The sequence below is a fragment of the Cryptomeria japonica genome, chromosome 1, assembly GCF_030272615.1.
Source record: "Cryptomeria japonica chromosome 1, Sugi_1.0, whole genome shotgun sequence".
In the NCBI taxonomy this organism is placed as follows: Eukaryota; Viridiplantae; Streptophyta; class Pinopsida; order Cupressales; family Cupressaceae; genus Cryptomeria; species Cryptomeria japonica.
The window spans coordinates 506,789,007-506,810,373 of NC_081405.1; the positions used below are offsets into that span (position 1 = coordinate 506,789,007).

Below are 21,367 nucleotides of genomic sequence, written 5' to 3' on the forward strand. Positions count from 1 at the left end.
GTAGGGATAATGTCATCTTCTTGCACAAAAGGATCCTCATGAAGGGAGCGTTTTTTAGGAGCCACAAAGTCATCAAGGGCATCATCCCACAAAGCATGATCATATCTATTAAAAGGTTTATCTTTTGATTCAAAAGGAGATATCTCTTCATAGAGGGGATCATTGGAAACAACCATGTTACTAGATTTAGTGGAAGAGTTGATAGGAATGTACCCTTGAGAGGAATCATTCGACTTATCTTTCTCATCACAACGAAATGGCATAGTAACAATGTTTATGAGTTTTTGGTAAAATGAAGGTTTGGTATCTTTAGGTTTCAAAAACTCATCTAAAGCTTCATCTAACTCATAATCATCACAAATATGAACATCTTGCAAATAAAAATTTGACATTTTGAGATAAAAATTGCATGAAACTTAAAACACACTCCCTTTTTTTTTTTTTTCTTTTTTTTTTTATGAAAATTAAACTTAAATGAAACACGCTAAATCTAGATTTAGATTTAACAAATGTAATTCAAGAGAAAGCAATAATAAGATTCACGTCGGGTTCACCAAAATGTGTGGGGGAAAAAGCGAGACTAGGCTAACATGTCCTAATCCTACCTTTTGTCACACATTACGGAATACGAAAGAGCCTAGAGGTATCGCACAATTGGCTACTTCTTTTTGGTGAAAGAGAGAGCCACGGGCTACCTATTAGGGTTTCTATTCCTTTGTTGTAATTGAAAGGTAAGATTATGCAAGTTCAATTCCTAACCCCAAAATGCAAGTATGAACTAATAACAAGATTGCAGAATTGAACTTAAACAATGGAAAGCTGTAAACACAAGGACAAGACCAAAATGCAAATGCGTACCCGGAGTCAAAATCTGAGTGGAAATGTTCGGGACGGGGGCGCGAGCGCCACTGTCCTGATTCTGCACCTGAAACTGCACCTAAAACTGCTGTTTTGCACTCTGGAAAACTGTCGGAAATGCTGTCTGTCAGGAGGACCAGGGCACCCAGCGCCCCTGTCCCAGAGACCAGGGCGCCTAGCGCCCCTGTCCTGGCAGGACCAGGGCGCCCCACGCCCCTGTCCTAGCTTTCTGGGCTGGAATTTGGTGTGAAGTTCAGTCTCCGTCTGCTTCCGTCGGATCTGCAACTTGCGGCGTCGTCCGAATCCTGAAACCTGCACTTATATCTGAAAAGGTATGGTGGGCGGCTATATAGGGTTTTGCCTTAGTCAAACCCCTGCTTTGGTGATTTCTACCTCCACGAATAGCCAAGTTGTATTGTAAAAATAGTGTGTGTGCAGACCTTGTGTGTGTGCAAGATCCTAAAATGCAAGTAAGCAAACTAGAGCAACCTAGAAAGTAAACCCTAATTGCTTGTAAATGATAATGTAAATGCTCCAAATCAAGATGCAAAGTGATCTAAAGCATGAATACAAATGATATAATGAGGCTTATGCAAAGACATGAAAACAACATGAAATCATACCCAACCCCCAAGGGAGGGGTACAAGCCAATCTTCAGTCGGTGATCCCTTATTGCTCTTCAATGCCTTCAAAGCCCTAAATGGATGAGTGAAATTGATGAATGCTTGATGGATGGATGTTGAATGTTGTTGAAGTCTTCAAAGATCTGCTCTTTCGCTGCATAGAAGGTCCCTGAAACCAAAATTTGGATCCTTTCAAATGAAGAAAGAGAGCTCTTATATATGAAACCCTAGGTCTTAATTTCAACTTTAGGCCGACTTAGAGATTGAATCTCCCGCCAATTTCTTGGGTTTAAGCTTTATTTTATGATTGGATTGTGCTCCTAAAATTTCGGAAAAAATGTCCGGGACCGTGTGCACTCCGGGCGCCATGGTCCTCTTCGGGCGCCATGGTCCCGACAACTTTTCACCAAATTTTCAGGGCCGTCAGATATGATGATTTTAGAGAGAATCCTGAAGTTACAGGTGATTTCGAGATGTTTTGACCCCCGAAATCAAGCCCCCAAGTTCAAAACAGGACCTAATTAGGGTTTTTGATTAAATGATGTATTGGAAGAATAAAATGAAAGGGGCACACTTTAATGAAAAGGGCCCGACTTTATGATGTGGAAGAACCTTAGACCTAATTAATTTGATTAATTAAGTGCTAAAGGGGAAATGTAATGCAAAATGCAAAATGCGCCAAGGCGGGTGCTAAACTAGGTGTGAAATTGTACCACCCTAGCAAGTGCGTACAATTTACGACACTACACTTTCTTGGCATTAGAGGACGTCTATCCTCTCGTGTGACATTCTAGACGTCATTCCCTTGGGGTTTGGCCTTTGGAATCCATTGCTTTCAGCTTCATTAACAGGCAGATTGGGTGCATTCTGGGTGCATTTCCAGCTACAGGCAGCAACACTATTTGGGTGTATTTCCAGCTACGGTCCGCAACACTATTCACGCGGGCACTATTCATGTGGCACTATTCACATGACACTATTCACGTGGCACTATTCATGCAGCACTATTCACGCAGCACTATTCATGTCATTGTAGCAGCAAGATTGGAAAACATTTGATGGAGCATTATTGCTGGAGTATTTAGTGAGTTGAAAAAATCTGCTATGTATTTGATTAATTCTGAAAATAATATCATATCAGCAGTAGTTCAATTTCCAGTTTCATATTATTGTAGTTTCATTCTTGTTCATATTCTGTGATTTCAATTCCATGTAAAACAAACCAACATTTCATTTCTGGAGCCATAAGGGAATTTAAAACATTACATGGAGAAATAAGAAGTTGGATGCAAATTGTTTGATAAAATTCCTAGCAGCAGTTGGTATGGTTTTTGGGCATTCCGGGGTGTCCATTACATAAAGTATTTCATGAGCCAGCGAGACTTGAATGACAGGCAGCAAAAGTGGGTCACTAAATTGCAGGCTTATGACTTTGACATTGAGTTTGTCAAAGGAAAGAAGAATGTAGCAGCTGATGCCTTATCCAGAAGACCTCACATTTGTGCTCTTGCAGAGATTACAGGAGATTGGAGGGATAAGATTATAGCAGAGTATGTCGGAGATACTTGGGCTTTTGGGTTGATTTCAGGTACTATACAGGATGATCGCTATGAGGTGATAGATGGATTGATTAGATTTCAGGACAGGGTTTATTTGATTCCGTTATCATAGTTGAGAGAGGCGATACTGAGGGTATTTCGTGATGCGCCTACAGCTGGGCATCCAGGGGTCTTCAAGACCTACAGGCAGATCCGAGAGCGGTTCTCATGGAGGGGGCTCAAGGATGATGTTCAGAGGTATGTCAGGGAGTGTGCAGTTTGTCAGCAGAATAAGGGAGAGCACACATTTCCTGCAGGTTTACTACAGCCCTTGCTCATTCCGGACAGGAAATGGGAAAGCATTTCTATGGACTTCATCACTGGTTTACCACGAGTGCAAGGAAGAGATTGCATTTATGTGGTGGTAGACAGATTGACGAAGTTTGCTCACTTCTTTGCTATTCCTTCTTCTTACACAGCAGCTCAGGTGGCGGATTTGTTCTTCAGAGAGATTTTTAGGTTGCATGGGCTACCAAGATTTATTGTTAGTGACAGGGATAGCAAGTTCATGAGCGCCTTTTGGCAGGAGTTGTTCAAGCTGTGCGGTACAGATCTTACACCTAGTACGAGCTACCATCCTCAGACAGATGGGCAGACGGAGATAGTAAATAAATGGGTGGAAGGTTATTTACAGAACTATGTAACTGCACAGTAGAGAGCTTGGGTCAGGTGGTTACACATGGGGAGTATTGTTACAATACCACATATCACATGACCATCAGGATGACTCCATTTATGGCATTGTATGGGTATGAAGCACCAAGCTTCATGGCCCAAAGCCAAGGATCTGTTGCAGGATAGTCAGGATATCTTGAGAGCACTCAAGGAGAATATACAGCAGGCTCAAAATCAGCAGAAGTTGTATGCTGACCAACATAGGGTAGAGCGCAGTTTCGAGGTGGGGGACATGGTGTATTTGAGGCTACAGCCATATAGGCAGTCATCGCTCAAGAGGAGCGGAGCAGAGAAGCTGAAGCCTAGATTTTATGGTCCCTACAAGGTGATTCGTAGAGTGGGTGAAGTCGCCTATGAGCTTGAGCTTCCAGAGGGCAGTCGGGTACACAATGTATTTCATGTGTCTAGGCTTAAGAAAGCCATTGGTCAGAGTGAAGTACCTTCTGCAGATTTACCCCCTTTGGATGAGGAGGGGAAGCTCGTGTTAGTACCTGAGGCTATTCTGGACACCAGAGAGAGGAAACTCAGAAACAGGATAGTGAAGGAGTGAAGAGACCTGCCGGAGGAAGATGCTACATGGGAGAATGAACAAGTGATACAGCAGGCTGGACTGAGATTGCTTGAGGACAAGCAATTTCAAGGGGAGCGGACTGTAATGTCCCCACTTTAGCAGTTGACCAAGTGTATGTGCGTTAGCCTATCTCTACATGGTCCCGAGGGCTAACGAAGGGTTTAAAGGGATCCTGGAGTGTTATTAAAGTAACATTTAATTTAATTGTAAAATATTAAAGTGTTACTTTAATATTTATTTTATGGGGATGTGTGCAAATCAAAGGGGCACCCAAGGGAGACATAAGTGAATATTTTAATATGTTTTATATTGCACATCTTTTATCCCACATTGCTCAAATAAGTTGGGTCGACCCTTGGAGAAAGAATAAAAGGAAGCTTTTGTGGCTTCATTCAACATGTTGAATATGAGAAGAAATTGATGTGTGAGTTGCAGATTCGTTTTTGGCATTAGAGGACGTCTATCCTCTCTTGTGACATTCTAGACATCATTCCCTTGGGTTTTGGCCTTTGGAATCCATTGCTATCAGCTTCATTAACAGGCAGATTGGGTGCATCTCCAGCTACAGGCAGATTTGGTGTTTTGCTCATACCTTCTTCACTTCTTGACCAATGCTTATGCCATTCTGAAGGGATGATTTTATGAAGATATTGGACTGATTGAAGACTAATTAATACTGTAGCAGCACTGTAGCACAACACTATTCACGTTACTATAGCACGACACTATTCACGCTACTGTAGCGCGGCACTATTCATGTTACTGTAGCATGACACTATTCATGTTACTGTAGCATGACACTATTCATGTTACTGTAGCAGCAAGATGGGAAGTCGTTGGAACATTATGTCAAAAATGCTGGAGTATTTAGTGAGTTGAAAAATCTGCTATGTATTTGACTTTATTAATTCTGGGAATAATATCATATCAGCAGTAGTTCAATCTTCATGTTGCATATTATTGTAATTTCCTTCTAGTTCATGTTATGTGATTTTAAACCTATGCAAAGACTTAAAAACAAACAAACATTTCATTTCCGAAGCCATAAGAGGTTTAAACATTAAACGGAGAAATAAGGAGTTGGATGCAAACTGTTTGACTAAATTCCTATCAGCAGTTGGTTTAGTTTTTGTGCATTCTAGGGTGTCCATTACAGCAATCTAAGGAGCTGACTCTGACACCTAAATGGTTAAGTGACTCAATCACCAGGAAAGAAATGTGGTGCCTATTTCGGTGTCGATGGAAGATGTTGTGAGTAAATGCCTGGGAGGATCCACGAAGCCTAACCGGCTAAAAATGGAGACTATGATTGGTTTTGACGAAGACACAAAGCATTGGACCGCAGACATTGCCAAACCGACATCTGATAAGGATGCTGCCACTGCTTCAAAGGCGGATTAAACCATTGAGCGAGTTGATTTGGGGGTCGGAACCAGAGCAGTTAATGTGAAACATTTGAAGACTTCGACCCAACGGATTATCTCCCGCACTTGGAAGGGCGAGAAGAACAAGGCTGAGTTGAAGCAAAATTTAATGCAAATGGCCCAATATATTCATGCTCTGCAGAACAGTCCGTTGCCGTTGTCTCAAAGCTCAGTGCCCTTTAGTTCAAAATCCCCAGGTAATCAAAAGTTCTTTGATGAGGTTCAATGAAACAAGATGATTGCAGAGATTTTCTCTGAATGGCTCACCTCAATCGTGCATCAAGCAACCAATTACGTATCTGATTTAGTTCAGATTTTCAAAGATGCTAATGAAGTTATTAAGGAGTTGGATGCCGACTTAATCTCGTGGCAAAAAGAAAAGACTAAATGGGCAGTGATTTCAAAGCAAATGCACAACATTCAGCGTTATGGCTTGATGAATTTTCTTGCCGAAAGACAAGTGCCAGGGTTAAACAAAGATATAATGTTTATATGCAAAGAAAGCATAGAGTGGCGCAACCAAATCATCGAACAGGGTCATAGTGAATCAGCCAGTCTACGAGGCAAATTAACAACCTTAACATCGACCATGCAAAAGGATTTGCGCTGCGTAGATGTCCAGTTGCTTAAGGAGGATAGTCAGACTTTGGAAGATACAACAGAAATGATTAATCAATTCAGTAGCCACATTAAACAAATTAAAGTGGAGAAATCCTTGGCTGTGGAAGATTTTACGAGGATTTCCAAAGTGGAATCAATGCGCACAGTTTGTCTGGATCACTTGGATTCACAAAGGGACAAAGTATAGATGGTGAAGAGGAAGAAAGAACTCTGGAAGCAAAGGGTAATACACATCAGCCTGCCGCATGTAACAGTAATTCAGGAGTTCTCGAAGGTGCATCGAGAGTGGAGTGCGGCAAAGGTGGTTATGGTGTCCGTCCAAAATAATAACCTGAGTAATCTGACTGAGACGAAATCGAGGACATGACTAGCACTGCTGGCAGTTGTTTGCCAGTGAGTCTAGTCGTTTTTTTAGTTTCAGTTATGCAGTTAGGGTAGTTTCTCATTAACTCCTTCGAGTTAATTTTACCTTTGGTTCAAACTATTGGTCTGGCGACCTATTTATATGTTTTGTAATGACTTTAAGGGGGTTCACTAAGTTTTTGAAAAATCATCTCTTTAATTTTGCTGAAAGACTTTGTGTATATGCAAGGTGGATGATCATCTATGAATGAAAATGTAAATGACAGTTATCTTTGACTTTGAATCTGTGTGTTTGATGTTTGAGATTTGATTTTTGTGAGAATCTATTTCAAGAAAAGATCTGTTATAACTTTCTATGTGCGCAGAAAATTATCAGTGAAATTCATCTTTCAAGCTTTTCATTTTGTTTTAGTGTACATGTGAAGTCTGTCAGCTTTATACAAAGAGTTATATATGAATCAATGCTTGCGTTCATTTGGTGTTCATTGGTGAATGCAATTACCTTTCTGCACTTTCTGGTGAAAAGTGTAATATTGGTTGTGTGTAATTTGGAGCTGATTGAATATCAATTAAAGGGAGCTGTACCTTAATTCAGAGGTTAATCAATATAATGATTTTCCAACTGTTTGGTGAAAGTTGTCTTTCATTTCTCGAGCTATAGGGTATAAAGGTTAAATAAATCGTGAGAGACAAATTTGTTTACCAACATGACTTAAGATTTTGCCACTTTAAAGGGAAAAGTTAGGCGATTTAGAACAAAAGTGCCAAAAATTTCTCTTCATGATTTCACTTAATGCTTTCCTTTTTAGGGAAAACTTCGGCGATTTGGAGCAAAAGTGCCAAAAAACCGCTAACGCTTTGATGCCTAATTTCATTGAATCCCCCTTTTCCTTTTTATTTCGTTTCACATTTATTTCCAAATAGAGGGATAACTTCGGCAAATGCAAGGCTAAATGCCAAAAAAAAACACTTTATGTTTACAAACCTATCCCTCCCCCCCCCCCTTGTTTCACTCAACTCGTGGCCACTTCAAAGGGAAAGCTTCGACATTTTGAAGGTAAAGTGCCAAAAAGTTCCCCTCCATTTTAATTTCACACTTTGCCTAATAAAGGAGAAGGTTCAATGGTATTAAGACAATGTACAAACATGGCGAATTAGACCTTGGCGTGTACAAATTCATTGGCTCCCTTCTTCTATTTCATTTCACTTTTAACTTAACATTTTGCGTTCAAAAGGGGAAAGCTTGGCATTATGAAGGCAAAAAATAGAATAAAATGTTCTTCTCCTTTTAAGACATACGCATTTGATTTCAGTTGACTCTCCCCTTTCTTATGTGACTTGTCCATTTCAGTATTTTTTCGACGAATTTGGGGGGGATATTTTTGTTGCCCGAGGATGTTAGCATTAGCATCCCTTTAGCTTCGGGATTTTCTCAGGTTTAGAGGGCCCTTGGAAGCAAGGTCGAAATTACTAAGGCAAAAACATGGTATACGATTTTATTACTTCCAACTCCAACTTTGGTGACATTTCGGCATCCTTAGATTGCTTTAAAGGCCAAAAGAAAGTCAATACTCAGAGCCCTGATGGTCCTTTCTTTCTCTCATAGCAGGCCTCACGGGGGTCCCTGTAATAAAAGATGGGGTGTGGTGTGAATACAACAAAACTTTATACTAAGTTTAAATCATCTAATGGATTTTTCTTTTTCTTGCAATAGTAGTCAAGAATAAATGCAATAGCAGTCAAGAATAGCAGCAAAATTCTTTCACGGAAACAACAAATGCCATTGAAGATGAAGAAGAAGAAGAAGAAGAAGAAGAAGAATGAGCAGTCAAGAAAGTGAGCTCAGGAAAATGAATATTTTTATTGCTTTTCATAAGTCGACGAATGTAAATCAGAATGAGCTAATGCATGGGTATTTTGTTGTTGTGATAGAGCGTTGCGCTAATACATTGTATAAGGTTAACAAGTAAGAGGCCAGAACTCAATTGTTTGCTGCTCCGTTTTATCTTGCTTCAGACATAAAAAATTTGAATAAATCTATCGTCTGTTGTTGTTCTTAATAATTTTAAGTCTTAAACCTACATGATAACTTGCAAAACAATCACACAAATTTGCAAGTCTGAACTCAATACTATAAATTTTATAAAATTTTGGAAAAAAAAATGTAAATTTGGGCTCCTAGTTGTCTAGGTTCGCCCTAGACTCACCTTAGACGAACTAGCTTGCCTAGGTATGAACCCTGGCTGAACCCAAAGGCGAACTGGACTAGGACCCGAACCCAAAATGAATTGGACCAGTACTAGGCCCTGAACCTGGTGAACCTTGCAACTTAGATTTTTTCCACATCTTGGTGATGGATCTTTGAGTGTGATCTGAAATGTTGATGCAAAAAAAGCATAAGTAATTGTGGAAGAATATCATCTCTGGTATCTACCATGGACATCATATAAATTAGTTTACCCAACAATACAACCACTCAATTCTCATCCCAGATGATTAATCATTGGACTGCAAGATCATGCTCAAGTGTCTCCTTGATAGTATCAATGCAATTTTTTGGTTGTAGCTTCTTTCTATTGCACATGAGCATTGTAGACAATGCATGTTGGTATACCTTCTTGTCAGATATTGGAGCACTTGTGGAGTAATCAACCTTATTGGAGCTTATCTTTGGCCATGGTAGTTGGTGCATCTCCTCGATAGTAACTTATTTGTGGGTGTTTTACTCCATTCTGGCAAATGTTCTTGCATAAGATTCCAGTAGCACTGAGAAGACAGACCTGGCATTGTGCCTTTGTCGTGGAGCACATGCATCTTTCTTGGAGCATTGATTAATATTCGTCTCTTCTTGTCATGCAACAGATTCATATTATGTTGGATTCAATACATAATAATCATCATCATCCTTTGAAAGATATCATATATCCATGGAATGTTGGCATTAAGAGGGGATGTAATTTTATGACATCTTTTATCTTTATGCCCAAGACAATCTTGCATCCTATAGTTAATGTAGAAAGGGGATGTCAATTTTAGTAAATTGACTGGTGGTCCCATTACTTATTGGCTTGTGGAAACCATACGTGATAAGTAAAATCAATGAGAGCTATTTTAAGGGATAAGTAAATATATGACAGATTGTCAAAGCAAGGTGACAATTTAATATAGTTAGTGAAGCACTAAGCCATTGACAACCCATCAATGATTGGTATCTAATCCTCTTGCCCTGTAATGTGAGTTTATTAATCAATTTTAAAATAGGATAGTGTCTGAACTTATCAGAAGCACAGTTCTTTTCTATCATTCCCATGAGGACCATTTTGGGATCATTAATCCCTTTGAAACTGTACGTTTGTTTCTATTGGTCAAGCATGCAAAAGAATTTTGATAATGTTTTATGACTACAGTTGTAGATATTAATTATGCAGCCAGTACAAGTGTGGCAATGTGAAGCTTGACTGCTATTGGTCTTTTTTAGTAGACCTATTGACCATTGGAATCTATTTGCATATGTTTCAAAAAATGCTGTATTCCATAAAATGCAGCCTTCATTACTTCTAGCCAAATTATCAATGATAAAAAAGGTTGCAGAATTATTCTTCATGCCCATTGGACACTATGGATTGTAACTCACAATCAAGGTTGATTCTGATTTCAGATTCCTCAACTACTTCTGGCAATGTGGAAGTGTCATGACTTTCAGATTTCTACAACTTCTTTTCTCCCTTAGACTGATAACTTGATTGGAGTTGTCAATAGGATCGTTTTCTGGACAAGCATCTCCATGTCATCAAGCATAGTAATCGTACGATACCATGTTTTGATAGATAACTCACCTTTTGAGGTTAGAAATTGGATTAACCCTTTACACTATATGAACTTCTAACACCCTTGTCTTGCCACATCAGTAAAATTTTTAAATGCACTTAGATAAAGTGTATCACAAATTGAAAGATGTTTTCCTGTAAACCTGTGGAAACTATAATGGTCTACAGGACATAGGGCTTAACTGCACTTCCCAGTGGACATAAGGTTTTGGTATAGTTTAAAAGTTAGATCACCAGATATTTAAGGTCCAACAACAAAACAATAAATAAAAAATACTTTATCCTCTGGACTAAGCATTTGCAATGACATATGTGGGAAACTTTAAATTAAACATGCATCAATGTTTTATAGTAGTATGGGAGGTCTATTCTCAACATTCCAATATAGACTCTGCTTGCATGTCTTGAAAGACATAATAATTGAGAGAAAGACCAAGACTAGGACAGCCCTGATTAAAAAGATTACAACACGTCTCTTAGGCAGAAAAGGAAGCTTGCCTTTGCAAGCCAAGCAGCTATTATAGTCCACATTTAAGTGAATTTCCACAACTATAGAAATTGGGGACAATTTACTTCTATTCTAAGTTGCCCTTTATGTTAGTGTAAATATCTAGTGAAATTCAAAACTATAACATATATGGCACACTTTGGTATCCCAATTCCTCTTTATTAGATAGTTTTAGTTACTGAAGGTGGCAGCAGGTAGAAGAGGATATACATACCTCTATAAAGAATCCAACGCTTTCTCATATGCCATATCTTCAGTTTTAGTTAATATGAAGTTCAGTTATTCCTTTCCGTAAATCCTTCTGTATCAGCTCTAGGATTCATATCTTGCTCCCCATGAGCTCATATAATGAAATAAACCAGGTGCCCATCTGTGTTATAAGTGCTGAGGAAAGAGATAAAATTGTAATTCTTCTACTATTGTGGAGTCACAGGTGGGCTCATATATCCAAATGATGGATGGCCTATAATTGCCGACTCTGGTGTAAAAGTTTAATCCTTATATAGCTAATAGAACTATATTCTATTTTATTGATGATAAATAATATTTTCAAATAGATAATGTGCATCATGTGAAAGTTCTTCAAACTCACAATTATGACAGATTGTTGTACACCATGACAAGTTACAAGTATTTTTATCCATTTTAAATGTTGATCAATGAAGGTTTCAATCTAATTACCATCCAATAGAAGCGGTTTGGATATTAAAATATTTTATTTTGGATATACAGAGACTAAAAGTCTAAAACAATGTGACCATACATATATTTACAGCTATTACATGGATATTTAATTTACACATTGTTAAATCCAATTAACGAAATTAGCATAAAAAGTATGAGATATAATCTACCTGCAATCTTTATCAATAGAAAGAGCTGCTGCTTTCATATCAGTAAGAAGTCGATCCATCAAACTCTCTTTTGTCACACGATATAACACATTCCCTGTGAAAGGCAAGAAAGATTAGGAACACCATCAGTTACTCAACAAATGTTTGTTATAGTTCATATTTATTGACTTTAGCATTCCCTTAAAGAGAACAAATGAATGGATGACATTTCAAAATGACCAGACAATAAATTTTGATAGAAAACGCTCTTTAAGCTGCCATGATATGAGTAGTCTACATAACAGGCCAACCATTGATAATTAAATGGGATGTTGCTTCTGAGAGATAGTTCACAGCGTAATAAATAAGGGAGTTTTCTGGATGCAGTTGGATAGGCAAATAGTTTTCTGGCATTCTGGGTCTCTCTACTAGATACATTATCAAGAATAGGCTTGAAGCCAGTAGTTGCAGGGATAAATTATTTTCTGACAGTTCAGATCTCTCTAATGGATCCATTATCACGAATTACTTGAAGCCAAAGCTTTCTTCGATGTTTTGGTTCCCTCTACTTGATCCATCACCAGGAAGTAACATGAATCTAGTTCTTATTTACTCAGAATTATTTTAAAATTATATTATAAGGAATAAAATATAACTACTATATAAAGTATCTACAGTATATACATTAGAGGAGATTAAGACCACCAAAGCTTCCTTTGCTTCATCCCATTTCATCACAACTGCACAATGAAGCAAACAATCTCATCCAGCTGTATGACTAATTAAGTTAACAAGATTCTTATCCGTTTATATTTCTAATCCATATAATTCTTGTTTGCCTGGCGAACAAATTGGGTGGAACTAACATCAATCAGGATCCATACACCTAAAATGATCCATCACTGTCATATCTTAAATAGTTTGACTCACTACAGTAACATGAAGTCCCCTACACTTCAATTTCTCAAACATTAGAGCTGGACTGGAAATTCAGATTCTCATTAAATTGAAAAATTGTAATGCTCATTTACATCATACTACCCTCTACTAAAAACACTTCCAAAACCTCAAATTTTTTGACAGATTGAAACAAATATGATACATGTTTGTGAATACTTGCCATTCACATGAGCAAGCATGCACAATTTTTCACAAGCAATACAAGCCCCATCAAAGAAGATAAAATTCAGATATTTAGCTTGTCAAAATTTCATTCAAAGCATGACAAGTAGTAGAGTATTCCTTCAAGCTAAAACAGTCTTTGTTATTATTTGTTACTATTTAGCTTGGTCCACATTATGTGCGTTTCTCAGCTTATTTGTAGTACTTTGTTCCTCAAAGCTAAAACAGTCTTGTTGCTTTTATGTCACTATTTAGCTTCGTCCATATTATACGCCTCTGTTAATATCATTCAGCCCTTCATCTATCCTGTACCTTGTGAAGTCAAACAAAAAGAGGTCATCCCTTGTTTGAGCATTGAGGAAATTGCAATATTCTTCCATTCACCAGTCTATTGTCATTTTTCCATAGGTATTCTTCCTTCCATGCTATTGAACTTTTAAACTCTGGATAAAGTGACTTAATATAAATTTAGTGAACAGTTTTATATTTAGTAGCTTCAGCTACTACTCTAGCACCTGGAAATGGATTATATAGTTTGTTTGCATCTAGTTACAGCACATTTATGTTCCCTATGCTATACTGACTGCAGATTCTCTGAGAATTTACATTTTCTGATATTAAAAATTGTCTACCATATATGATTTTCTTTTTGTGTTTGATCAGACATTTGCAATCCATAATATTTTCTTATTATTTACAAATGGACAATCTTGGATTTTCCAATATGAACACAAAGCAATTAGGTACCGTAGCCAATGAGTCAGCAAAAGAGAGTACAAATCCTTAAGGTTTGGCAATTTACTAGGGTGTTCTTTATTTCCAAATTCATTACTTGGGTGGATGGCACGAGATGTCCAAGAGGGAAAATCCCTAAGAGCTAAGTTAATTGAAAAAGTCAGCAATGCAGATATGCTAGAAGTAGTTGACTATAGTCAAAAAGTTTGTCTTTTAAATTCTCAATTCAAGCTGCTCTACTAGATATTTTGGATTATTTCATGTTTACCCTAAATCCCAAAATAAGATTTTGTAAACTTATAAATAAATGCTTTATACACATGATTTGGTTAATGACAGTTGAACTTGATGTTATGCTTATGCTGCAAAAATAAGTATTCAAGCATTTAATCTAAGTTTTGTGTATTACCTTTTTTCATCAGCAAATTGAGATTTCCTGTTTGAATTGAAAGTAAATAATATCGGCAAGCTTAGGATTGGCCTTATTGTTCATCTATATTGCAGTTTTCTATGCTTGTGTCAAGTTGTAAACCACAAATCACTTAATTCACATTCAAGAATCAATCCCTAAGCTTAAAATTTGTTGTTTTTCATTTGTAAGTGGTTTTGTGTCTACGTTTATAGTATTTGTTAATGTCATCATGGTCAATTTTAAGCTAACAAATATGTAGGGATTAACTGTAATTGTAATGTGTAACTTTCCTACTAGGGTTAGGAACATTTACTTAATCATAAGATGTCTCTAATTTATTTGGGGAAATTCAACCATAGGGAAGCTAGAATAAGGTGACTTGTAGGTTGCCCTAGAGATCCTCTACCCTAGGTCCAAGAGCAGATATACCATTCCTCTTGGCCTCATGTGACCCTTGCCATCCATATGAGGTGGTGTACCAAGTGAGATGTCCTATAACCGTTCCCCTTCATCATGACATCCTTTTCCACTTCCTATTATTGGATTCCTAGCATAGTGATCCACCATGGTAGAGGGTGGGAGTGCATTTACAACAGGGTGTCTCAAAAATCCTTCCCTTCTAAGCCCAACGGCAGCACTCCTTGTACCCCCTTGGCTTCATGGGACCCCTGGTCACCACCATGAGGTGGCGTACTTAGAAGAGGATCCCAATGCTGTTTTCCTCCTTGTAAGCCCTTAAAACCCCTTAAAACCCCTATCATGGCTAGCGTTTAAAGTTTAAACAAACATATAAAGAATTACACATTGTTGCCAATATTCTATAAACCAGAAGTCATATAATAATATCATATTCCCAGACTGCATATACATTGTTCATAAGTGAGCAATTATATCTTCTGTTCTGCTCATAAAATCTGATTTCAATAATTTTAGATCTGCTTATAAGTCTGCTAGCAGATTTGCAATAATTCGCCTTAAATTCTGATCATAAATCCACCTCAGACCTTCCCTAAGGTCTGCTCTACATTTGCCCTCTTATTTTATTTCTTTTCCTATTTTCTGATGTCCTTGATGATCCTCAAGATCTCTCCCTTATACTCTTCAAGTGCACTTTCACCTAATGGTCGCCTTGCTTCAAGTGCAAGTCGGCCAAGTATAAAGAGTTACTAATTTATTATTAATTTCTTTTATCCTGGCCAGGTCAGCCCCTTAGGATAATCCACCAGTAATTTTTATCTTACTAGGCTGGGTTGGCCTTATTTGTATGGTGATTGTCCATGCACTTGTTTTGTCAAAACCCTAGGTCGGCCCTCTTCATTTATTTTCCATCGCCCAAGCTTTAATCACTATTTAAGGCTGCAATTTATATGTATTTTGCCCTAGTTTCAGGTGGGCCATGACAGTAGTGTCCCCATTTTTGGTCACACCAACATTGTAGTTAGCCCTAGCTTTCTTGGTGTGTGCTAGCCTTGTCAAAAGGGATGTTTGATGTTGGAAATGAGCTCAATTAGTCTCGAGGACTCCTATGACACTTTCCAAAGTGAATTCCAATTTCTAGTGTGTTCTCCAAGATTCTTGGAGATAACATCTATTTATAGAAAGTCACCTAATCGACCTCGATTTTCATTATTCATCATCAAATTTCATTCCAGTATAGTCAGATTTTGATCCTGATGCTTTTCAATAGTTTCCACAACTTAGATGAATTGTTGAGCTTTAATTTAATTATTCCACTAAGGTTGCCTAATATTATAAAATAATTTTGAAAAGCAACTTAGTGTAATAGCTTGTTGGAAAGGGAATTAAAATTTTTAAATCTTGAACATTTAATAAGGGGACCTTGCACATCAAATATTTTTATTATTCATAGACAAGGTCGTTTGGAGCAAAAAGGGAGTTATTTTATTAAAAGTGAATTTTAAAATATCCTCTGAAAAGTTCGATGGGAAAAGTATAAAAGTAGATTCAAAGAGCTCATTTATATCATCTAGATTATTTGATTTCCTCTTGCGAAACCCTTGTGGTTCTGTGGGATTGAACTTGGTTCATCTTAGCCTTCTTGAGGATGAAATCCCTTGTGGAGAAGATTAGCCACAGTGGTGAAAGATCCTCCCTAGTTAAAAAAATGTGGTTCATTTAGGATCATGGATTGTGTAGAAAAGAGTTTTGCAAGATCATTTGAAGACCAATTTGTGAAGTCTTGTGAGGCAAGACAAACTAATAGAATTTGTAGAGATTTCTCGAAAAAAAAGAGTATCGGCGAAAAGTTCTCAAATTGTTGGGCAATTTAGTTTTTTCTTCCTTTGATGCTTACCCCCAGAGAGTGGGTGTCGGATTGTGAGGAGGATTTTTGGAAAACCCCTTGATAGGAGTGGAAGTTGGTAGCATTTATGGCCACTAATATTGGTTAGTAGCAGGTTGAGAAAACAATTGGGGTTGTGTGAGATATTTCCTACTATTGGCATGTATGTTAAATAGACTTTGGGTGTTGAAAGAAGGAAATTTTTGGGAATTTACCACCTAGCTTGGTGTGTGAGTTGGGATTGGGAAGATAATTAAATGTTGGCATAAGGATTTTCCTTAGCTGTGATGATAAAAGAAGAGCATATTTGAGATATTTGGGATTTAATTAGCTGATCGACTCCATCATCAGCTATTTGGAGTGAGTTAACTTGAGCATATTGTGGGGGTTTAACAGACTCCTTCTCTAGGCATGGGAGACACCCAAGGTTGAGCGCTTAGAATACTTCAGCTAGGTTTATGATTTGTTGGGCGATTTTCTTGGTTTTGGACATGGTGTGAGTACACTACAAGTCGATGAATGTAGTTGACAACAATTTGACTCTTGCGTGAAGTTTAACAACTCAGACAATGGACCATCTAAAGTATTAATAGTTTCAAAGAACCTAGCTGTAATGTCCCCATTTTTAGTCACTTCAATATTGTAGTTGGCTTCGACTTTCTTGGTGACTATCAGCCTGTTCTGAGAAGATGTTTGATGTTGGTGATTGTTGTGACTATTTCACACATCGCCCCATCACAAATGGGGACCCCTCTTTTGATTTCAGTTTTAGGAGTTTCATAGGTTAGATTGCTAGACCGATCCTTTTGACAATGAGTGAAGTTTGAGTTGATCTCATAGTCGACATTTTGAAGGTCAAGGATTCACATCATTCACTGACTTTGATTGAAATAAGGTACGAATTTGGCTAAGGCAATTTGCTTTTGGAGGGTAAACATTCTAAGTTTGCATTTTGAGGCTCAATCATTGACCCCCCAAAAGTACAACATAAGCATTTTAGGCATCTCCTTTGCTCCTAGAGGCAACAAACCAAGGTTGTGTATTGTATTGCTTTGATTGAGACCATTGCTTGGACAAGCGTGTTGCTAGGAAGGAGATTGGCCTACTTCAAATTTACGATCAGCACCATTCTTAGGCGATTTCCTTTGCCTGGCTAAATGTGCAACTTCAGCTTTTGAACGACTTTCTTGCCTTCCCCAAGCAGCGACTTGAAGATTTTTATTTCCTTCACTAATCAAGATCAGCAAAGTTGAGCGATTGCATCTCCAATCAGCAAATAAGTCATTTCCTTTGTCATGTCAAAAGTGCGACATAAGGAATTACATCATTTCCTTTGCTATGGCAAAAGTGTGACTTAAGGATTACACGACTTCCTGTGAACCCTTGGATGTGCAACATAAGGATTAAAGTGATTTCCTTTGATAGGTGAAAAGTACGACTTAAGGTTTTAATCACTTCCTTTGACATGCTAGAAGTGTGACTTAAAGAAATGATGTTTGTAAGATGATTGAATGGGCCCCATGACTTGAAAGGAGAGACGTTTTTATTTAAATTTGTATTTGATGATTCAAGTCGGCCTTAAAAGCTGTTATTGCAAATCATTTAATCATGTTGGCCTTTGTGATGAAGTATCGCACCCTTCTAAGCAAGTATAAAGTTGTGTTTGATCATTTCATTTGATCAAACACCAATCGATTTTGCATCAGCTCTAGTGAAGGCACCGATCCCTTATCAATAACAGCGAATTTATCTCTTCTTGACAGCGATTTTTGATCAAAGACAAAAGTGAAGTCATTGGAGGCATCAAATCTGATCATTGTCTACAACGAACTGACTTCTTGAACCAACAATTTTGTCATTGAAGATAGTGACATTGTTTCTATCAAACATAAGCAAGTTGATCAACAGCGAATTCTGGAAGCAAGATTATCGAATTTACATCAGCAACTTGACAAAATCTAGTAATTGATCAAAGGCGCACACATTAGAAAGACAATTTTGTCAAAGGAGCAATCGAATTGATATAACCAGTCTGTTTTGAAGCAATTTACAGGTCTGAAATAGGCTTATTTGATTATTTTTACACAAAATCAGACTTTGTTCGAGGATTGATCCAGCTTCTTGCTTATTACTTCCATAAGGTTTTGGTATAGGATGCTTGAATTCAACGCATTTTAATCATCTCAGCATAATTTGAGATATAATTTATTAATTTAGATGATAATGTTCAAGTTGTGCAATCTAGGGTTTTGACATATATACCTAGGGTTTTAGACAATATTGAGATTTTGATGAATTATCATCTTTAGAGCTGAAATTCTTAGCCTAGGAGATTGATTTACACTTCCAAGCATTCATATCCAATCATAAAGCTTTCTTGGACAACTCTCACAGGTAGGACATGGCTAGAACATGATAAACTCTCATCAAGGAGGACTTAAAGGGAGATGCAATAGATTCCAAGATTGTGTCATTTTGGAGCAATGTAGGAGATATCAACTTTGGTGAATTCAACATGAAGAAATTCGAAGCACCACTATACACCACCGAGCCTTCCCGATACTCCAAGATGATGATTGAGAGCGGAATAGTGAAAGCAGTAGATTTCCCTCTAGTAGTGTTGTGCAATGAGCTGATCGTTGAATGGGCCAAGCATTATGATACAAGCAAAAGGATGATAGTGGCACTTGATGGCAGAGAGCTTGCCTACCTTTCCGAGGAGGCAATCAGTGTATCTTTCCATATACCTAAATTCAACAATATGATCTACAAGAGCAAGGATTTAGCGCAGGCATTCTATGATGAATCGACTTCAAGGAAGAATTCAGTGATCTAATCATATTGCTTAACCGAATTGTAGGAGCTCCTCACGCATCTCAGTTTGAGAATTGGATGTTCTACTTCATGGAGATCATATCAATAAGAAAGGAAAGAATCAATTGAGCGAGGATTATTAGCAACAACATCGATGTACAACTCAAAAGGTTTGAGCGAACTTGGACATTCTACATGATCTCATACATCATATATTCACTTACCAGAGCTCATGAATATGTGAGATTAATCTATAGAGGTCTAGTTAGTGCAAGAGCTGGAGAATTGAGAGCATGTGAATCATATACATAGTTGCAGTACTCTGGCAAGACACATTACAGGAGGGTGAACGATGCCTTCACTATGCATATCACAAGAACATTGCAAGGTGGCATTCATCAAAGACTATCCCCGCAAGCAAAAGAGCTAATAGAGAAGTTTGGTACTTGGTTTATCCAATTTCCCAAGTTCACTTATATAAGAATACAAGGATGCTCATGCTTGTTAGTAGCCTAGGTGGATTGAGTTGTAGTATACAAAACACCAAGATCCGAATCACAACAGCAGAACATAATAGAACATTATCATGGAACCAAGTTACCAACAACCCACAATACAATATGCCGAGATATATTAAATGTAACACAAATGTATATTATATTAATCTCCCCCAGAATGTCCTTCCAAATGTGCTACAAGCTTACATATAAAGAGTTTGCGAATGGTTAGGCCATCAACCGTCAGACAACCAACTACCCCGTAGTTTATAACTTAATACTATTGTTTTATTTTAATACATTTCCAAATAGCCTTATTTACTAATTAACCAACTTACATCGTCCCCCCCCCAAAACTTGTTGTCTTCCAGACGACACAAAACAACAGAATAACAACAAACACTATCTACTAAGAGGGACAAGAGGACGTCCCTGTTCTTGTCGTGGCATGCTCTCGGAGGGTCTTCAGATCTCTTTCAGCAACAAGCTGTTTCCCCCGAGTTGCTTTAAGAAGGCTGAGTGCATCCATTCGGTCCTTCTCAAAGGTACCCAACTCCTGTTCCTTTCCCAGCCGCGTGGTTCTCTCTTGTGCCACTTCTTGTTCCAGAGCGTTGATTCTTTCCTTCAGCTCACTCTCTCACTGTAGGGATAAGGTGTGTTCTCCTTCCATTTTGCTTGCTTTCTAGGTCATTCCTTGGAGCTGGAAGAATGTAGTACAGAAGGTCCGCTCTATGGTAGTGAGAGCTCCCATCACCTCCTGTATGCCCTCTAAGAATCTGTGGTACTCCTTGTTGACGTGTCTAGAATCACATTGTTGCAAACCCCATACGGCCAATGCAAAATAGAATAACCTTGCTGAGTATCCTATCCTCTCTTGAGATAAGTAAGTCCCTAATGCTGTTTTTGGTTTGATCAAAGGGGAGGACCTCAAGGTTTTGATTGTTAGGTCTTGACTGCAGGACTACTCAGTGGTTTGATGTGTTTTTGCTGGAAACACAAGGGGACTTACGATTTGCAACAAACTGTTTTGCTGTGATTCTCAAATTACGTAATAAAGAGCAAAAGGAAAGGGTTAGGAGATCTAAAACTAACAACACGGGTATGCGGGTAGACGGATTCAACATAACCAATTCCTGCTTGGCCAGAATAGCTCACAACCTTGCAGGAATGGTGCAATCTTCAAAGGGACTTGGAAGATTTTTAGACTAGAGACGCATGGCTAAGCACCCAATTCTGGCACAGCTCAGACGGACACCTGCAATTGAACTAAGCACAATTAAAGGCTCAGGTTAACCATACAAAAGGATACACAATCAGTATATCCTCAATGGTATGAGCCTGAATCTATCAAATACCTGCACACCCAAAATAGAAAGATCTATCTAAAATGCTGAGAGAAACCATGCAAACAGGATGAAAACAAGACAATAAACACCAAATCAATGTTTATATATTGATTTCAGCTACCTATTACAACAATTTCTATAGCATCTCTATGCTATTGCTAAGATCTAACCTATTCTAACTCTTAAATCTAACTATCTAACAATCTCTAACTAGCTAACCATCTAACCATCTAACCC

General features: G+C 38.0%; 1 protein-coding gene across 2 annotated transcripts in view; it reads right to left on the reverse strand.

Moving 5' to 3' along the window:
- LOC131052256 (uncharacterized) overlaps window positions 1-21,367 on the reverse strand; it is a 323,457-nt gene that overhangs the window by 64,574 nt on the left and 237,516 nt on the right. For both annotated transcript variants that reach the window (XR_009107299.2, XM_057986876.2), the window contains exon 7: window positions 11,924-12,017. Coding sequence is in view for 1 of the 2 variants with exons in the window: in XM_057986876.2 (XP_057842859.2) it covers window positions 11,924-12,017 (94 nt within the window). In the remaining variant the exon portion in view is untranslated. The remainder of the gene's footprint in view (window positions 1-11,923; window positions 12,018-21,367) is intronic.